We start from the raw sequence: 20101 nt of genomic DNA on the forward strand, positions 1-20101 counted from the left end.
CTAGAGCCCACAAGCCACAACTACTGAGCCTGCGTGCCACAACTACTGAAGCATGCGTGCCTAGAGCCCATGCTGAGCAACAGGAGAAGCCACTGCAATGAGAAGCCCACGCACCTCAATGAAGAGTGGCCCCCACTCACCGCAACTAGAGAAAGCCTGCGTGCAGCAACGAAGACCCAATGCTGCCAAAAATAAATAGACAAACAAATAAATAAACTTATTTTTAAAAAAGGCTTTAGGAATTTGTGAAGTTTTTCCACAAAATATATGTATGATTAATAAGTTTAATGGGGCATTTGCCATTTGTGCTCAAGTTTATTTGAGCACAGAACCTTTTTTAAAATTTATTTTTAGCTCTTTTTTACAGGGAATTTTATTTTGTGTATTTGTATATGTATTTGTTCAGTTAATGTATAGAATTGCCTACTGTCTTAGTCTTGCTCAGGTCGCCAAACAAAATAGCATAAACTGGGTTGCTTAAAGAACAGAAATTTATCTCCTCATACTTCTGGAAGCTGACAGTCTGAGATCAGGGTGCCAGCATGGTCACTTTTGGGGAGGGCTCTCTTCATGGGTTGTAGACAGCTGCCTTGTCACTGTGTCCCCACAGGGCTGAGAGAGAGCAAGCAAGCTCCCTGGCATCTCTACTTATAAGAACACTAATCCTTTCGTGAGGGTCTTACTGATAGGTCCTCATCTAAGCCTAATTACCTACCAAAGGCCCGATCTCCAAATACCATCACATTGGGCTTAGGGCTTCAAAATAAGAATTTGGGGGGAATATAATTCAGTCTATAACACCTGCCATGTAAAGAGTTGAGGGAATGTTGTGTGTTTCGTGCTCATGAGCCAGTAATCTGTGGGTGCTTTCCAAGTGTACAGCTGGCGATATTTTAAGTGCTTGCCCCATGGGACTCGGTATTTTGGTGACGGTGGAAAACATCTCTTTTATGAGTTAGTTCATAACCTATTTGTACTGAGAAGTACACATGTCTGGGACACACACCTACACAGAAAATACAAAAATGTGTCTAAACAAATGTGGGATATGAGATTGAGAAAGTGCTCAAATTTGTCATCATTGCAGAAAGTAATGTATCTTTCAAAATTTTGCCAACTGTAGAAAAAAACTTCATGCAAAGGGAAAATAATGCTAATCATAAACAAGGCTAATCAGCCTTTCAGAAAACTGAAAAAAAAAAATTCAACTAGCAAGTTAACAAGATCCTTCTAAGGGAAAACTACCTGTTTATAACCTGAGTATTATAAATCTGCTATGACTTTTGGTGAAATATATACATACATTAATCTTGAGAAGTTCTTTGTGTTCTTTTATTTTGATGGATCTATTTCATGAGGTTGATTTGATCTGGAAGATATTAATGAGTATTTGTACTTTTCATATTTTAGATTAATTTTATAGTTCTCACAAGGGTAATATTTTTACATATAATCATCTGCTTTTTATTAAATATTTTAGAACTGATATGGAAAAAAAAGAAAGATAAAGAGGATAAATTATATCTGGTTTCTGCTATGGCTAGAGGTAATCCTCAGGCACTGATCAAGTTTAGCCAGAATCATGATTTGTCCACAATGAATTATTTGAAATATATGGCCAGAGTACTGAAGTGTTAAACAAATTAATTTTAAAAGTTGTCTTTATATGTTAAATGTAGTACATGCTTATGACAGAGAAACTAAAATCTTCAGATGTAGAAAAACTGTAATTCTGCATCCAGTGATAATCCCTCCTAATAGTCTACTATGTTTCCTTCTAGTCTTTCTTTTTGTATATGCATATTTATTGCAATTTTTACTTAATTTCTCTCTCTTGTGCTCTGGTATGCCATATATGCAGGTTTGTATCTTGCTTTTTCACTTAGAACGTAAGCATTTTTTTCTGTTATCATAAATTACTCATAAACATCCCCACTTTTTCTGACTCCATAGTGTTCAAGTGAGTATATAAATCATTAAACAAATTGTACTTTTTCAATCAGAAATAATAATATATATATGGCTTATATATGTGAATATTATATATTTCTCATATTTCTTGGCTTGGTTTTGTAGAAGAAGTTTACTAGAAAAAATTATGCAGGATATAAACACACAATTGGCGCTTTCCTGGGGTGAATAGATTGGAGAGGACAAATGCACTCTTGTAGATTAATGGAACAAGACTCTTTCACCCCTAAATGCTTGTTGTGTCCCAAGACTAAAATCAGTGCTCACTTGCTGCCATGTATTTTTCTTCTTCATTGTTATCCCACAGGCTATTTAATTTTTTTTTTTTTTAGGCTATTTAATTTTGTCTTCCTCCTCAAAGAAAGGAGTGTCTCTATTTTACAACTTTAATGTCTAGCTCATTGCTTGTTGTACAGTAGCTCCTTTCTTTTAGACAGATGGTTGAAGGAATTGAATGATTGAATGGAACCCTTCTTTCGTTTCTCTAGACAGGTAGGACTCGGAACCCAAATTTCTGCTTAGCAGCTACTTTCTCATTTCCCAATTTATAGCCATCACAATCTCTTTCTGGATTTCACGGGCCTCTCTGCTCCAAATCTCAGGAGGAGAATGGAACTTAATTTCTTAAAAAGTACTGAAGAGGTTCACAGAAGATGGCGTTCGTGGAGGTTAGGAGTTGAAAAAAATGTACTGTACCTTCCTGTAGTATTTCAAATGCCTCTCCCTCTTTTGATGCACTTAGCCTCTTTAAGTTAGATTTTGACTTCACTGTGAGTAAACACACTAAATGGACTAGGAAGAGTTGGTAAACATCGTACAGTTGAGGGAGAGAGACAGAAATTAGCCTGAGACTGATTTAATGATGTAGAGTAAGGAGGGACGTCTACCCAGTGATCTATCTGAAAAAGAAATCTTTTAAATTCAGAACTGCAGGAAAGGATGTGCCAGAGTGGATTCCTACCAAGTGTGAGAATCCACTGTATCCACTGTGAGATGCCAAGTGTGGCCATCTCTAAGTGATTGCTCTGCTCTTTTAATGCAAATGGTTGAAAATACTAAAGGGTGCACTATGGCTCATGTGTGAAGCTTGCCACAAACAATTACCAAAGTCATAAATTTTGATTTCAGTCAAGCTATTAAGAGTAATAATTTATTTAAGTGAGGTCTTCTGCTTTGATTAGAACTAGGAGAGTTCAGCTGATCTGATCCTCTGGGGATAAAGCTGGGTTACTGGTGTAGTAAGGAGGCTTGAAGGTGTCTGCTGTTGAGGCAACTGATCATTCCCAAAAGAAGTGCTTTTGCTAATTCTTTCACTTCCTCTTTTCAGTTAAGTTATTCTTTTTCTTTCCAAGTACAACTTATTTCTAACAAAGCAAACAGGTCCACTTTTTAAAAAAAAATCTTGATTTAATCAGATATTCAGAGACATTAGGTGGCTTGATCAAGGCCACACCTTCTAGTAAAGAGGTGGAGCCAGTATTTAAAGCTAGATGTGTCAAGACAATACAACCCGTGCTTCTGACCACGGTACTACACAGCTTCTCCTGGAAGTTCCCTAAAGCTCTACTGAAAGTAATTTAAATATTCAAGTATTTTACAATTAAGTTATCTTCCTAGATCTTCTGGAGTTAAACCCTTTAGCAGTTAGTGACCAAGACTGCAGTAAGGGTAAAACATCAAGGCTGTCAATACGGGGACCTAACTTAGGTCGTGAAGGGATAGAGGAAAGTCTTGTTAATAAATAAAGCGTCTAACTTCCTCTACACCAGGAATTCTTGTATAACTCCAAGAAGAGCTTCCCTCTTGTTCTTAGGCAAAAGGATAAATGACTTGGCTTTTCTTCCAAATCTTTCTGTGGAGCAACCCCTGCCCCCATTCTCAAATCTTTGCATAGATATCTCAAGATTGTACTCTCCCCTAATAGTAAAGTAATCCCTAGTAGGGTGTGAGTAGATGGCTTTAGGGTGCTACCACCACCAAGGGTATTTGCATTTTAATGGAAGGCTTTAAAAGATCTTAAAGCTTCAAGACTAAAAGCAGTAAATCTCTATTAGTGGAATTGGAGGCAATGTGATAGATTGGGCAGGAGCTATCTGGGGTAAAAAGAGCCCACTGGGTCTTTTCTAATCACAGTGTGAAATAAAGTGTTCCTACTTAGTAGCCTGAATTCTACTTCCAGAGTGAGGGCTGTGAGGACAGCTCCTGTGGCCTCAATAATAAGTACTGCTAAACAGTTTCACCTTCTTTAAAAGCAAAACAAATTAAAGAACTAAAACTTTCAAATCTTAACTTCCTTTTGCTTTCCCACTTTCTCCACAGCATCTTGCTTGAGAGCTCTCAATACTTGTATTCTTTTTCTCTGAGCTTCAGATGTGTATTTAGCTTCTTTTGACTCAGAATTCCAAACTTTCTTTGCATCTCACTTTTCATTTCCTGGAAACATGGAGACTACTGGAACTGATGAGGAATTTGAAGAATTGGGCTTAATAAATTGGGTTAAAATGTATTTAAATACGTACAGTGAGCCAGGCACTGAGCTGTTTTAAGCACAAAAGACATATTTTGTACACTTTCTGCCATACAGCCTTGGGAGTGAAACAAATAAGCAGATTAATATAGTCAGGGCAGAAAGGGCTATAGTAGCGTTGCTCACCATGAGGTGTCATAGTGCATAGAAGGAATACTCACTAGAAGTGGTTAGTTAGAAGGATGATGAAGGTTTAGTCAGGTAAAATGGGGATGAAGATGGGATGTAGTAAAAGGCTTTGATGGCAAAGGAGGCAGGTTGCAATAGCGGTAGTGTAATAGGAGACCAAAAGGTGGTGTCATAGGAGACCAAAGCAACATGCGACATTGTTAATAAATTCATTAGGGCCAAATATAAGCCATGAATGTAGGAATAAAAAGAAGAGATTGGAAAAGTAGACAGGAGCCAAGTATTGGAAGGCCTTGTTACTGTGCTAAGGAGTGTCAATGCTCTAGGGAACTATTGATATCTTTAAGCAGTTGGAAAACAGGATTAAATTTGCATTAAAAAAAATCATTCCAAAATCAGTATGGAAAGTTATCTAGACTTCACTCTAGGCTCTAGAGTGGGACAAAGCTGGAGGTAGGTCTTGGAAGAGCTGTGATAGTAGATCAAATAAGAAAGGAGGGATTGATCTGGAATATAGGTGTGGGGATAGAAAGAATGGGTAGAGAGATATCTTCCATTGGGATGGTTTTTGAATGTACAAAGGAAGGGAAAGACAGCTGAGTTCTGGATTTTTGGCTTAGTCAATTATGTGACATTTTGCTGAACCAAGGAAAAATAGGTTTTAATGGAGAAGATGCTGAATTCAGATTTGGACAAGCTGAATCTTAGATTATTATAGAACATCCAAACAGGGATTTCCAGTAGACAGGCATTAATCTGTCTGAATCCCAGGAGGAAGCTTTAGGCAGTAGATAATATATTTAGCTGTTATTTCTTAACATATCAATAATGTTTATGAAAGAGATTACTCAGGGAGAACGGAGACTATCAGAGGGCTGTTGATAGTCTTATGGCAAATAACAGGAGTTAAGGAATCAGCTTAGAATGAAGAGTAATAATGAAGAATAAGAATAAGTTGCCAGAGAGATGCTTCAGAATACACAGGGCAGTGTCCTTATTGGTTAGCAAAATAAATGCACAATCTACTTGCTCTTGGTTCAAAGTCCTCCAGGATCTGGCCCTAGGCAGTAAGTCTAACAGTATGGATTTCTGCCCCTCATTTTATTTGACCTGTTTCAACTCACTGGAAAAAATCTTGTACATTCATACATTTTCATGTTTCCCTTCCTTTCACACATTCTCACTGGAGTGTGCTTTCCTCCTTTCTTTTTCTCTCCATGTCCAACCCATCCTTCAGAATTTTCTTCTAACCTCCCAGGACCATGAAATCTCATCTCCAATAGGGAACATATCATCATCCAGCCTAACTTCCCATTAGTGTTCAGATTGCAACTTGCTTAGGACACAGCACATTCTAGTTTGCACCCTAGTTCTTTCTGCACCCGATATGTCCCTTTGGCAAGAGTATAAGTTCCTGAAGACTAAGAACCCATTCTCCCAAATTAGCCTCCATGGTGCACTGCTTTGAAAACAGCAAGAGCTTACTAATATTTGTTAAATGACTACATATATTACTTACACTAAATAACAGAGGTAGGATCTTTGAATCTTCTGATGAGGCAAAGGATCTCAGCTGAAGCTGACATGGAGATGTTAATTTATGAAGGATGTATCTGGAGGTTTTGATATATCCTGGCACATATTGGCCAGAAAAATGATGGAAAAGCCTTTCATAAATGTATATTCATGATACAGAGGCAGACAGTGGAAACAATGCGAATTATCTTTGTTTCAAAAGTTGCTAATACTGTATTCTTCATGTTTTCCTTATACAAGGATGCTGAATATTTGTATCCTTTTCACCTTCTGCTTTTATAATTTTAAAACTTCTCATTGTACAATAGGCAAGCAAAGGAGAAGTACTGCGGAAACACAAAGTATTTTTATTTATCCTAAAGGCAGATATAAGATGCTACACTGGCAGTTTCTAAATGATGTTCTACAAATAATCCTAAGCCTTTCCAATGTATTTTAGCAGGTTTAAAGTAAGGCAACCTAGTGGGGCTATTCATTTAAATAGAATAAGGGTTAAATGATAACTTGACTTATCTTTTAAATGACAAAAAATAAAGAAATTGCAAGACCTTTTCACACATTAGATATGTATTGTCATCTATCATCTAGATATCAGGCTAGCAGTGCAAAGTAATAAAACATATCATCGAAAAATGTGCTATAGGTCTGAATCACTCTTTCATTCCACCTCCCAGCTAACTGTAGTATTAAATCAAACAAGCAGAACATTTCCTTAGGCAGCCATTGCCTTTTAATTTCCTGAAGAACCTTAAAATATCATTCATTACAAGTACTACACATATTTGGTTTTTAAAATTCTCATAAATCAATAGCAGGCTGACTGTAATAATTATTACAAGTTAGTGCATAATTTTCGTGCTGAAGGCTGCATGCAGAACTTTAGCATATGCAAACGAGGCAATTCAAACTGTGTATAGGTATTAATATGAAGAAGCAGGTAACGAGGTGCAGGCTATGAATTATGCATCAAGAGTGGCTGATCTTCAATGAGGAAAATGAATTCAGCATGTAATCTAATTAGTGATGGAAGTCTATTACATCTAACTGCAAAAGCAACTGTCCTTGAAACAAATTTATTTACAGTCCATGTTACCACTTGAAACAACTTTGAAATGATGTGTAAGACACAGCTTAATTGTAAAAATTTTTTGTTTGTTTGTTTCAGTTCTAGACCTGGAAGGCCTCCTAAGAGGACTCAAAGTGTCACCTCCCCAGAGAACTCTCATATCATGCCACATTCTGTCCCAGGCCTTATGTCTCCTGGGATAATCCCACCAACAGGTAAGAGTGCTACCTATTGATGCCAAAAATATTCAGAATCAGCCAATGCCATAGATATTCACATTCATCAGTTATATTTTGTTCACACTAAGATAATGTTACTGATGAGAATTTATTTCAAAACTGCATTATGATTATCATCATTTCTTTATTTGAAATAAAATTAAAGAAGTTTAATTGAACACAGTGCTAGGAGTTATTCTAATTAATCCTCTTGCTAATATCAAACGACAAATTATTATCCCTACTTTCCTGTTAAGGAATTGAAGCTCAGAGAGAATCAGTAACTTTCCCAAGGTCAATCAGCTGGTCACTGGCAGTGGTTATTCAAACCCAGGTCTCTGGATTCTAAGTTTGTATTTCATTCCACAAAAACTCACAAAATAGATTAACATGCATCCAAACAAAAGACTGTAACCATGTCAAATAGAAATATCTCCTGTTTTTCCTAAACTATTTCTGTTAGAAGCATTTGAAGGATGTTTATCACTAGAATTTTGAAAATGTACAAGTCAAAGAATAGTCTTGACCACAAAAGCTCTATACCATAAACAGCTTTCATAATGTGCTGCATGGAAAAACAGCTCATTTGATTTTCACCACCTGGATGTGTTCATTAATTCTTTTATATACTTACACATGTCTGCCCACTTTCCATGTTTCATCCAGACTCAGAGTAAATTAAAATTATGATAATAATGATATTATTATTATATAACATATAGTATTTATTAATCCTTGCCATCATGAAAGTTTATTGAGGAGATAGATGTACAAACAGGTAATTGTCATTTCACACGACTGAAACAGGAAAGATAATCTGGCAAGATTAGGAGAAAGTCTTAATTTTTTTCTCTGAATTCCCATATAAATGTTTGCTTTTTCTTTTGTAACATTTGTCTTTCTCTAGGCTGTAATATAATCATGGGTATCTTATTTCACATTCCATACTTTGTTGAAAGCTCGTTGGAAGCAATGACTCTTTTAACTCACCTTTATTTTTGTGGCAGCGTCTGAACAGTTGGTTCACTTTTGTGAACCTTTATCAAATACCCACTGAGTTGAATTTGAAAGTTATTCATTTTATATATTTAACATTTTTTGTAAGGTACCAAAGGTTCTTAAAAGTAAATAATTCACATTCCAAAGAAGACTTGTATCTTTATGCTAATGTTGGCAGATGAAAAATTGAGAAACAGAAAAGTAAAATCAATAGCTGAAAACAACCCAATTACAGAGCAGGTATCATTTCTATTCGTTTACGTTAGTCATGATTCACAAGTAACTGAATCCTACTGCCTGAAATTCTAATTCCAAATTTGATATTTCGAAAAAAAGTAGGTAGCGTTTTGTTAAGGCTTAACTGTATTTATTTAACTAGATAAAATTTCCTGATTTGCAGATTTGGCTGGGGTGGGGTTGGGGGGGTTGGTACTACATAGTCAATATGGAAAGAAGATCTTAACTTTTCATGTTTTATGACTGAAAGACTCAGGTGTGCTAGAAGAAAGACGGAGGCGTCTTTGACTTAACTTCTCAATGAATACGTTTTGGGGCTTTAAAAAAATAATCCTTTTAACAATCCTTATTTTATATTTGATAAGTTTGTGTTGATTCTCACTAATCACAGTTACATTTTGGGTGAAAAGTATTCTAGATTGTTTTTGTATTAAAATAGAAAAGATCTGGTTCCAAATTGCCTGCCAACATTTTAAGGTGAAAACAATAAATACTTCACTACCTAAGCAATGGTGAGATATGGTGATGTCATTAGAATCTAAGAATAGCAGCACCTCACATAATTAAGACCATAAAGTAACTTTGGGGTAAGTGAAGTTTCTAAACAACTGAAGATCATAAGCTGAAACTCAAAATCAAAATATTAAGTCACAATTTACAATAGCCAGGACGTGGAAGCAACCTAAGTGTCCATCGACAGATGAATGGATAAAGAAGATATGGCACATATATACAATGGAATATTACTCAGCCATAAAAAGAAACAAAATTGAGCTATTTGTAGTGAGGTGGATGGACCTAGAGTCTGTCATACAGAGTGAAGTAAGTCAGAAAAAGAAAAACAAATACTGTATGCTAACACATATATATGGAATCTAAAAAAAAAAAAAAGGTTCTGAGGAACCTAGGGGCAGGACAGGAATAAACATGCAGACGTAGAGAATGGACTTGAGGACACAGGGAGGGGGAAGGGTAAGCTGGGACAAAGTGAGAGAGTAGCATTGATATATATACACTACTAAATGTAAAATAGATAGCTAGTGGGAAGCAGCTGCATCGCACAGGGAGATCAGCTCGGTGCTTTGTGACCACCTAGAAGGGTGGGATAGGGAGGGTGGGAGGGAGATGCAAAAGGGAGGGGATATGGGGATATATGTATATGTATAGCTGACTCACTTTGTTATACAGCAGCAGCTAACACAACATTGTAAAGCAGTTATACTCCAATAAAGATGTTAAAAAAATATTAAGTCATTTTTGGTAGATCCCTTTCTGAAATATCTTACACACTTCCCTAGCTTGGTGAACAGAGATACTGAAGATAGTTTAAACTTGACACATTATTATGGACATTCATTTTTGAAACAGGATCATTTCATGTATTTCAATTGCTGTGCTGTCTCCTCATACATGCTTTTTAAACTTTTGTTCTTCCTGATATGTTGTGAGCCCAGAAACCAGGGTTTCTCTCAAGCTTATTAAGCATTACATTGAAACAGACCTTCAGCAGTCATGTTCCAGAGAAAGATGAGGAAATGGAGACTCAATAGGAGAGTAGATTAGATTTGAAGAAGTGGCTTTTGGACAGTTTAAAACTCTATAGAGCCCAGGGAATGGCTTTAAAACAGGGTGTGTGAGCTCACTCTTGCCTATTTCACTTAATTCAATTTTTAGACATTTGTCCAAAGATTTGAAGCTGCCATATATTTGACTGTTACACATGAATTGTGCTGTCTTACTAAATTCAATATGATTGCTCTTTTCACACAAAATTTTTCTAGATGGAGAAGTTTAGATTTTAGAGAATACAGAATAATATCTTCATCCCTTGGAGAATGTCATTCACTATCTTAAAACATTAACTGGAAATTTGATCATCTTAAAGAAATCTTATAGTTCTCAAGAGCGTGTAACACTTTCTCCCAAGGAGTACTTTTGCTTGGGGAATATAATTCAATATGGACATATAGACTTTTTTGTCCCAGGACATTATTTATATTTGCTACTTTCTTTAAAAATAAAATGTTATTTTTTTTCCTCAAGATGGGAAAGATGAAATGTGTTATTTTTTTAAAACAATGAAAAACTTATATGTCAACATTTTTGACATTAAGCAAACTAGTTTGAGGACATTTCTACTATATTTTTGACCTGTGAGTTTGAGTTTAAAATTTTTTTTCCAGGAGTCTATAGTTATATCAGTATCTTTTAAAGACTTGGAAATCATTTTTCTAAAACTAGCAAAACAAACAAACAAACATATAGATCTCAAAAAATAAAAAGAAAAACAAAGAAAGAAGAAAACAACCCACCCTCAAATCTCAAATCCTTTCTAAGATTTATATAGTTGACTGCTATAAACATTGAACTGTGATTTTGTACTCCAAGTATTACCATTTGAAAAGCATAAAAGATGCAGATTTACCTTCAAGGTTGCAAAAATTGATCCTGTGAAAAAATTTATTTATTTTGACAGTTTATAAAAATCTGTCAATTTGTTTCTAATCATTCCCTCATTTTTCTTTTCAACAATTGAACATTGGAGTTAAATAATAATCTGTCCTTGAGGAATCTGTTTTTCAGAAAAAATTCTGACTGTTTTTATATTTTTAAAAAGTGGCTTTCCAGCCCTAAGATTATGTATTTCGGTATCTATAATATGAAAAGAAAAAAAGAAAAAACTTTGAGATTGCTTATGGAGTTTTTGTTTGCCACTTTGGTTGTTCAAGTGGGCTTCTGTGTAACCTTAGAAGGGGGCGTGGGCAGATGGTGATAATTTCCAAATTTATGGTTGTCACTGGATGCCATAGCAACCAGAAGTGGAAGTTAATGAAAGAAAGAAGGCTTTTTGTCGAGTCTCACAACACAACACCTCCTGTAGTGCTCCCTACATTTATTTGGACTGAGCACATGTCATAAATCATTTTTGAAAATAAATACCAGTTTGGAATAAATTCATCCTAGCAACAGAGTTCCAATAACATTCATATTTTTTATAGAATCATGTGTATTTTACAATTAAGGAAAGGGTTATTTAGGAATTCTAAATACTCCCCTCCTGTGCCAGGAGTGCAACTTGGATAGCATATTTGGCCAACTTCCTGATTTTATCTTTAGGGTAGAATGCAAACTAGTTTTGAAACACAATTTTCATGTAAGTATTAAGAAGTAACTCAGTGAGTCTCAAATATTTGCATTTAACATTAAAAAAGTTATCCATTACCTAATTTTTTCAAATTATTCAAATTAAATGAATGAATGATTCATAGTTTTGCTTCTTAGATACATCCTTTCTCTCACTGTGACCTCGTAGGCACATAATCAATATGCATTCAGGATAAAAAAAAAAAACAATTGTGAACACACATGCACTATGCTTAAAAGGTAAGAACTTATAAATGCAATTTTACCATTTTGAAAATAATACTAGACCAGGGCAATATTAACCAGAGTTCATCCCATTGAAACATTCTTTTCTTAAAAAAGAAAAAAAAAAAAAAAATGATAGGAAAGTATTCTCATGTGGATTTATAATTCAAAGACATATTTTCAAAGTTTATATTCTTTATTTTTCTTGCTAAATATTACTAACTAGCCAACAACAACATCCAAACTACCTATTTTTGTAGTATCAGCATTTGTAATATTTTAAATTCATTAAGCATTTCAACTTCTGAGGAAAAAATTCGTGTGTAAATATGTTTTGCATATTGAGAAGTTTATCATAACAAATGCATTGTATTCCCTGGGGGGACTTACAAGTAAGAATAACAGAAAAATGCACAAGTAAAACAGTCACAAATGGATTGATCTTCTTCACTCACAAATTAAAACATAGCAATCTATTGAATGCCTCACTCAAAGAGTAAATATGGTACAAACTATTTAAACCACTGAAGTTTATGTAGTATGTGTAAGTATGCATTTTCATAAATTTATATGTAGGGAATATTTGTGAAAGTTTAATCACTGGACATTTTGAGGGTAATGCATTTAGCTTATCAATATTTCATGTGTGTTTCCCTTTAAATTTTTCTTGAAGAGAAAAATTAAGTAATATATCTTCTTTTTCCCATTTTGGAAGGCCAGCCTAACACCAAACTTCATCATGTAATGTATTTAGTCTTAAAACTTGTATTGAACACTCTATTAGTTTCCTGTGGCTGCCGTAACAAATTACCACATACTTGGTGACTAAAGTAAATAAAAATTAATTCAGAATTCTGGAGAAGTTCAAAATCAACTATCACTGGGCCAAACCAAGCTATCGGTAGGGCCACACTCCCACTGGAGTCTCTTTGGGAGCATCTGTTTCATTGTCTCTGAGTTTCTGGAGACTGCCAGCTTTCCTTGGTTTGTGACTCTAATTTCCACCTTGTCGTGTGTGTGTGTGTGTGTGTGTGTGTGTGTATGTGTGTGTCCATGTGTGTGTATAACTTCTTCCTCTGCCTCTCTTGAAAGGATACTTGTGATTGTATTTAGGGTCCATCAGATAATCCAGGATCATCTCCCCATCTCAAAATCATCAACGTAATCACATCTGCAAAGACTCTTTTTCCATATAAAGTGGTATTCCCAGATTACCAGATTTAGGATGTGGGCATAACTTTGGGGGTTATCAGCCTTGCACACCCAGAAAGGGCCTGGTTGAGATATTATGAGGGACCCAAGTGTGGTGTGGAAGACACGTATACCAACAGATTTTGGTGATTTTTTGTTTACTATAGTATCCCATTATGTATAATACGGCTTGCCACCAAGCAGATATTCAAAATAAATATTTGTTCAATGAATATGGCTAATATATGTTTAGCAAAGGATTTCTGAGAGACATCATTATGCCTCAGAGTTACAAATTTAAACACTGGTGTTATAATGCGGCTTATAAAATCCTATTAAGTACAATTAGGCTCCAGATTAAAGATGCCGAGTCTAGTGCCTAAAGGAGGTGCACTCGGGAAATAGAGGGCATTATTTATTTGTTTGTTTGTGGGTTATGATGGCTACATTTAAGCACTGTCATCATCAATTGATGAAATTTATACTTCTAGATCGATGCTCTAAAGAAGCAATATTTTCAGGAATAAAATGGTAACATAGAACATACTAGCCTTTAAAATTCCTGCGTATATGTACTTGTACCCACAGTATCTTGATATAGAACTAATTTAATCCATACATGAATAAAATGTGGCTCATAATATAACTAAATGTAAATATAGCTTTGGTATGAGGGATTAGATAATATATTTATTAAATATACATTATATAAGTATATATTATATATACATTATAATCAAACATTTCAGTCAAATCATAATACGCCCTGCTTATTACTAGCATAGAAATTTATAAAAATCTTTATTTTCTAATCTCTTAGGACAAAGATCTGTTATTTTAGATTTAATTACATAACCACATATTACTAGACTTCTGGACAGGCCTCTCATCTATTTAATTTAGAAGAAAATTACAGTCCTTTTTTCCCTAATTTGTTTCCCTCTTCTGAGTTTCTATTGATTTCTATAGTCTCTTATGCCTACACTGGGCTGGACTCAGAGTTATAATCTACTTAAACTTCTCTCTCAGTAGATTTGCAGTAACGAAGATGCTAATATACTTAATTGACTAATTGCAAGGTATTTGCTTCTTTTTTAGTAATATGATGCCTCCTTTGACAGAAGAGAAGTTTATTTACAGAAAAGCAAATCAGATTTTAAGAGTCAATTTTTGATTATGATGGTGGATGGTGTGTGGATTTAGCGGGAGCTTTGTGGATTATCCATTTATCTGTGGGATTCTCATATAGGGTTCTAGTCTCTTGGTTATACAAAATGTCACATGTTGTCTTTTATTGCTTGCTCTAATTTCTTGACCCATAGGAGGTGCTATTACTATCTTATTTCCTTCCCTAACCAAGAGAAGTGAGAAATACATTAAATAATGTCCATTCAGGAAAAACAACCAACTCTGCTATAGATATATTTTGAGTATTCCTAAAGATGTTGTAGAACAAAAGTCATACAAGATAAACAGAATTCATTGTTTAGTCTCCTTCTCTGTCTTTGATAGGCTTTCCCCCCTTTGGCTAACTTCCAAGCTTCAATTTCTTCCCTTAATGAAGTGACCCAGCTTTGTTATTAAGGATTTAAAATTTCATGTTGAAATTTCTTTATATTTTCTCCATGCATATTGGAGATAAGTTTTACAACGTTTTGCTCTTCTTTGTAAAGAAGTAGAGTTGCTAATTGCAAGTGTTGACAGGACCAGACATTTCAAATAAACTTGGCAAATGTCAGAAAAATAGCAGTATTAGTAAAACCTGAATTCGATTTCCTAAAACATTCATTGCCCTAGTCATGAATGAACTTAAGACCTGATTTGAAAACATTCTACATAAAAAACACTGAAAGATTTTATTTGGTTATGCAGTCGTATAAACCAATGTTGTACAGAGTGAAGTAAGTCAGAAAGAGAAAAACAAGTACCGTATGATAACACATATATATGGAATCTAAAAAAAAAAAAAAAAAATGGTTCTGAAGAACCCAGGGGCAGGACAGGAATAAAGACGCAGACGTAGAGAATGGACTTGAGGACCTGGGGAGGGGGAAGGGTAAGCTGGGACGAAGTGAGAGAGTGGCATGGACATATATACACTACCAAATGTAAAATAGATCACTAGTGGGAAGCGGCCACATAGCACAGGGAGATCAGCTCTGTGCTTTGTGACCACCTAGAGGGGTGGGATAGGGAGGGTGGGAGGGAGATATGGGGATATATGTATATGTATAGCTGATTCACTTTGTTATAAAGCAGAAACTAACACACCATTGTAAAGCAATTATACTCCAATAAAGATGTTAAAAAAACCCAACACTGTGATAGAACTTCTGAAAGTGCTAATACACCTAAGCTTGATGGATAGGAATATAAAGTCCAGAGAAAGGGAGACAACAATACAATTTTACTCTGCACTTCAGATGATATCTGGAATATTATATTCAGTCACGGCATTGCAATTTTTAGTAGGACATTGACAGACTGTGAGCATTAAGAGAATAGCCCAGAAAATAGGGTTTTGGAAATGATGGTGATGTTTAGTTTTAAGAAGACTTATAGAGAGTCTGAAGGTGGATGCTAGAGTAGATTCATACTGTGCTCTTCCAAGGACAGAAATTTAACTGATGAACAGTAATTACAGAGAGGTCTGCATTGGCTTCCATAAGAAAGAGCCTTGCTACAAGGAGAACTATCTAAAAGGGAAGTTTATTACTCATAAAACCTTAACTTTTCCTTCTGACGGAAGGGTTCAATAGGAAAGGGGGATAAAAAGTTGTTAGCCATAGTACTTATGTTTAATTACTTTTTATGGGCTATATTGTTCACGGTACAAAAGTGTAATAGTTAAAAAAAAAAAATCCTTCATTGCCGGACCATCAGCCAAATCTGAAGGTAATTTTGCATTGGAGGGAGGTAGATTGAATAAGGCAATCTTGTTCCCTTCTAGTTATAAAATTTGATGATTCTATTTTATTTCACTTTGAATTATTCTAAACTTGACGTGGTGCCTTTCTGGTTAAAGGGCATCCATCCTTTCAGGTTTTTATACTCATATTCTTTCATAGTTTTTGAGTAATTTTTAAAAATTACTTTTGAGATGAATGCTTCACATTTACAAGCTATCATACTGTTTGTTACACTGGTTTTCATGGATGGGATATTAACTCATAGGCAAGACTGTGACTATGGTAGGCTCACAAATATTTTCTTTCCAATTAAAATAAATTTTAAAATGTTTTTTCCTCCTTTGTTATCTCGGACCTTCTTTTAAGAGTACTCCGTGAAGAGGTCCATAGCTGTAAGATTGATAGGCGAAAATGACAATCATTTAATATTATATAAGAGAATTTTTTTAGCTGTGGTAGGATTTGGAATGATGGGTGGAAAAAATAGTATTATTTTAACTGATAAAGATCATCAGAATTGACAGCAGAAAGACATGACTCTTAAAGGGATTTAAATGAAAGACCTTGAACTTTACTGTAAATATCTTTGATTTGACTTTCCACTTTAAAAAATAAAGTCTCCAAGGAGGAGTCATTTCTCTTTTTCTTATTGGAGTATAGTTGATTTACAATGTTGTGTTAATTTCTGTTACATAGCAAAGTGATTCAGTTATACATATGTATATATTCTTTGTTGTATTCTTTTCCATTATGGTTTATCTCAGGATATTGAATATAGTTCCCTGTCAATTCTTGAAATTTATGGAAATCTTCCAAAGATACAACTTGTAAAAAGTGTAATAATTGAGCCAGTTGAATATTTTGATCCTTTATTTCCTTCATCTATAAAAAAAGAATCTTTTCATTATATCAAAATTATTTTTCTCATTAAATTTCCATGAATGTCAAATGACACAATTTATAACAGTATTCTGTAAATGATGAAGCTAGACAAAGATAAAGTGTTATTATTGTAATTAAACAGGCTGATCCAAGTGTTACTGATTATGATTGCTGACTCTCTATGCTCATTCCTTTGGATTTAAGAATAAAATTGATAACTTAAAAAAAGTATAGGTTAGGTTTAAGAAGTCTTAGCTTGGCAAATTCAAATTCATATAAATGTGCTCTATAGGTATTCCTAGTAGAGGTAGTTAACACTAAAATCTGGTTATTACATGTTTACTTTTCAGGGCTTAATGACAATAAATTCTTTTTATAAATTTTTATTTGTGGGCAGAATAAGACTTATGGATATGAAATATCATTGCTACTGTTATAATATGTGTTCAAACTGTCATAGTCATATATTGCTTTTAGAAATATGCACACTACAAATGCTAGTGGACCTTAAAAATGAAGATTGCTTTCAATTGATTACAGCTGTATGCTGTGCTATTAATTATTGGAAATGAATTGACATATACTGTAAACAATAAGCCAGCTTTCAAAATGATAAAACTGTAACCTAATTCAATAAATTGAATCAGATTACGCAAACACTTTTGCACTTCATTAAGGAAGTAGTCAGTATAATTAATTTGAGAGCATTTTATCATGTTCACTTGTTGATATGTGGCTAAGGATATATATACAGTAGTTTAAACTATTTCCAGATGTACTTTTGTGCCATTTCACATTTTAACTAAAGTTACCGTAAGCCGAATTCCTAGAGAAGGCCAAAATGGATTTGATTCTTTTATCTTTGCTGCTTTTAGAATACAATGAGTAGGTTATCATTTTCTTTAAAGACATGTATGTTTTTTAAACAACATTACATGGTGATATGGCTCCTAACTTGGAACTGAAAAGTCTGGCTTTCATTCTCTTCTTCATCACTTCTAGCAATGTGACTGTGGCTAACACTGTCTGGCCTCAGTCATCGCAAGGTAGATACTAGTACCTAAAACATCATTTTAGAGAGGAGGAAAAAATGCTAGGAGACTTGTCCAAAATTTCACTATTATGTGCTAGAGACAGTTTTCAATTCAAATTTTCTGATTCCAATGTATTGGTTATTTTCCTACATCAAGCTGCCTTCTGAAATACTTAACTTTATCATGTATAAACCAAACATCATAAGGTCGGCCTTATCTCCTACTTGATATGACTTTGTGAAGAACAAATGAGCTAATGTATCACAAAACGCTTTGCAAAGTCTTATATATAGCAAGATGTCATCTGCTATTTAGTTTTATTACAATGATTCTCGAAACAGGACTTTTGCCTTGTTCCAAATAGAATACCAGTTATTTATCTCTCAGTTTGAACACGTCAATTCTGAGAATGATGAGTCCTTCCCTATATTTATGGAATTGGATTGTAATCATTTTCTCAGTTTTTAAAAAATTGCTTTTGTATCTTCCAATTAGCTCAAATAAAATATTTTTCGACTGATACAATCTTCTCATGTCAATGGTTACTTTTTGATCTTCATGGTATGTAGAATTTTATGATTCATATTTAATGCACTGAAATGCCTCCTAATGTCAAATCCTTTGATGGAATATCATTCTATCAAACATATTCCCATTAGTTTTCATTTAAGAAATGCAAATATATGTGGAGAAACTATTTTTCTAAATACATATTTTCTAATGATTTGAGTTTGCCTCCTGAGATTTAAGGATATGACTTAAAGGAACAGTGTGGAGTTTTTAAGCATTAAAGGTGATGTAAGACTCTTTCTCTCTTCCAAAGGGCTATGAGATTATAAGTTGCTATTTTGGGTTAGACTTAAAAATGCAATGCTATATCATCAAGATTCTCTTTAAACATGTATAGTATTTAATATTAAAGTCAATAAAATGTTTAATCCCTCTGATAACACGTTATTCCCCAGAAGTCAATTTTTGAGAGGTTCTTTTCCCTGTTAAAACATCTAGTTGAAAACTATTTTTTAAATGTGAAAATGTAGCATTGTGAAGGTTTTCAAAGTCTGTTCTTCTATTTGGATACCTTCACTCACATGTTAAAGCAGTAAATGCCTTTTGTATTATTTATTATCTTGTATTGCTTAATGAAATCCTTCTAGGGGATTATTATATTAGGGTAAAAACATTTCAGAAGAGTTATACAGAACTATGTTAATTCAAAGGAATATAAATGCAAGTATCTCTAAATTCCAAGAAAATTAATCTCTTACTATTAGAATATAACAATATTTTGAAGTTATTTGAGCAAGAGATCCATCTCATCATACGTAACCTTTAAGTTACTTATTGCATAAATTACATTTAAGGATACCATTCCAAGGAGAACCCGTTACCATATGACCTGTCCATATGAGTTGTCTTTTTGATTTATAACGGCAATTGCTTTCTCGGCATGGATTTCATGACATAATAATATTCTATGAATTTTTGAAATTACAGTGAGCTTCACATCAATCATCTCTAATAAAATACTATATGTATCAATGAGAGAGGACTACTGGAAGGTAGACATTTTAGAAATATGCACTTCTCCCAAATACCAATATTATTATTTTAATGAAATGGGCAGATTGCTTTTTTGGATATTCTTTAAATTGATCCTAAAAATGGTCAGCGTCATCACTCCCATCAACTCGCTATTCTATATTCTTAACAGTAATCTTTATTTTCCTTGAAAGTGTTAGCTGTCCATTCAGTTAATTTTGCCTAGACCACTGTTGTTCTTGGCCTGAATTCAAGGAAATATATTGCTTCTGGGGTTCCTAGGCATTAATGTCTTAAATTTCAGGATTCTAGTTAAACACATGTGACATGGGCTACCATTATTTGTCCATGTTTCTTTTATCTGTAAGAATCAGAGAGATTTAAAGTGAGATCTTAGCTATGTAAAGAACTGAGTGTGTGGCTGTTTTTTTCTCCACTTTCTCTTCACAAAATATTGTTGAAAATACCTTGAGTTATAGTCTTTCATGTGT

The 20101-nt window shown here is 34.3% G+C and overlaps 1 protein-coding gene across 2 annotated transcripts in view; it reads left to right on the top strand.

The window, feature by feature from the left end:
• The window catches only part of DACH1 (dachshund family transcription factor 1), a 413755-nt gene that overhangs the window by 163913 nt on the left and 229741 nt on the right, over nt 1–20101 (top strand). For both annotated transcript variants that reach the window (XM_061170678.1, XM_061170677.1), the window contains exon 2: nt 7329–7444. In XM_061170678.1, coding sequence (XP_061026661.1) covers nt 7329–7444 — 116 coding nt within the window. The remainder of the gene's footprint in view (nt 1–7328; nt 7445–20101) is intronic.

This window comes from Eubalaena glacialis, chromosome 16 (genome assembly GCF_028564815.1).
Source record: "Eubalaena glacialis isolate mEubGla1 chromosome 16, mEubGla1.1.hap2.+ XY, whole genome shotgun sequence".
Classification (NCBI taxonomy): Eukaryota; Metazoa; Chordata; class Mammalia; order Artiodactyla; family Balaenidae; genus Eubalaena; species Eubalaena glacialis.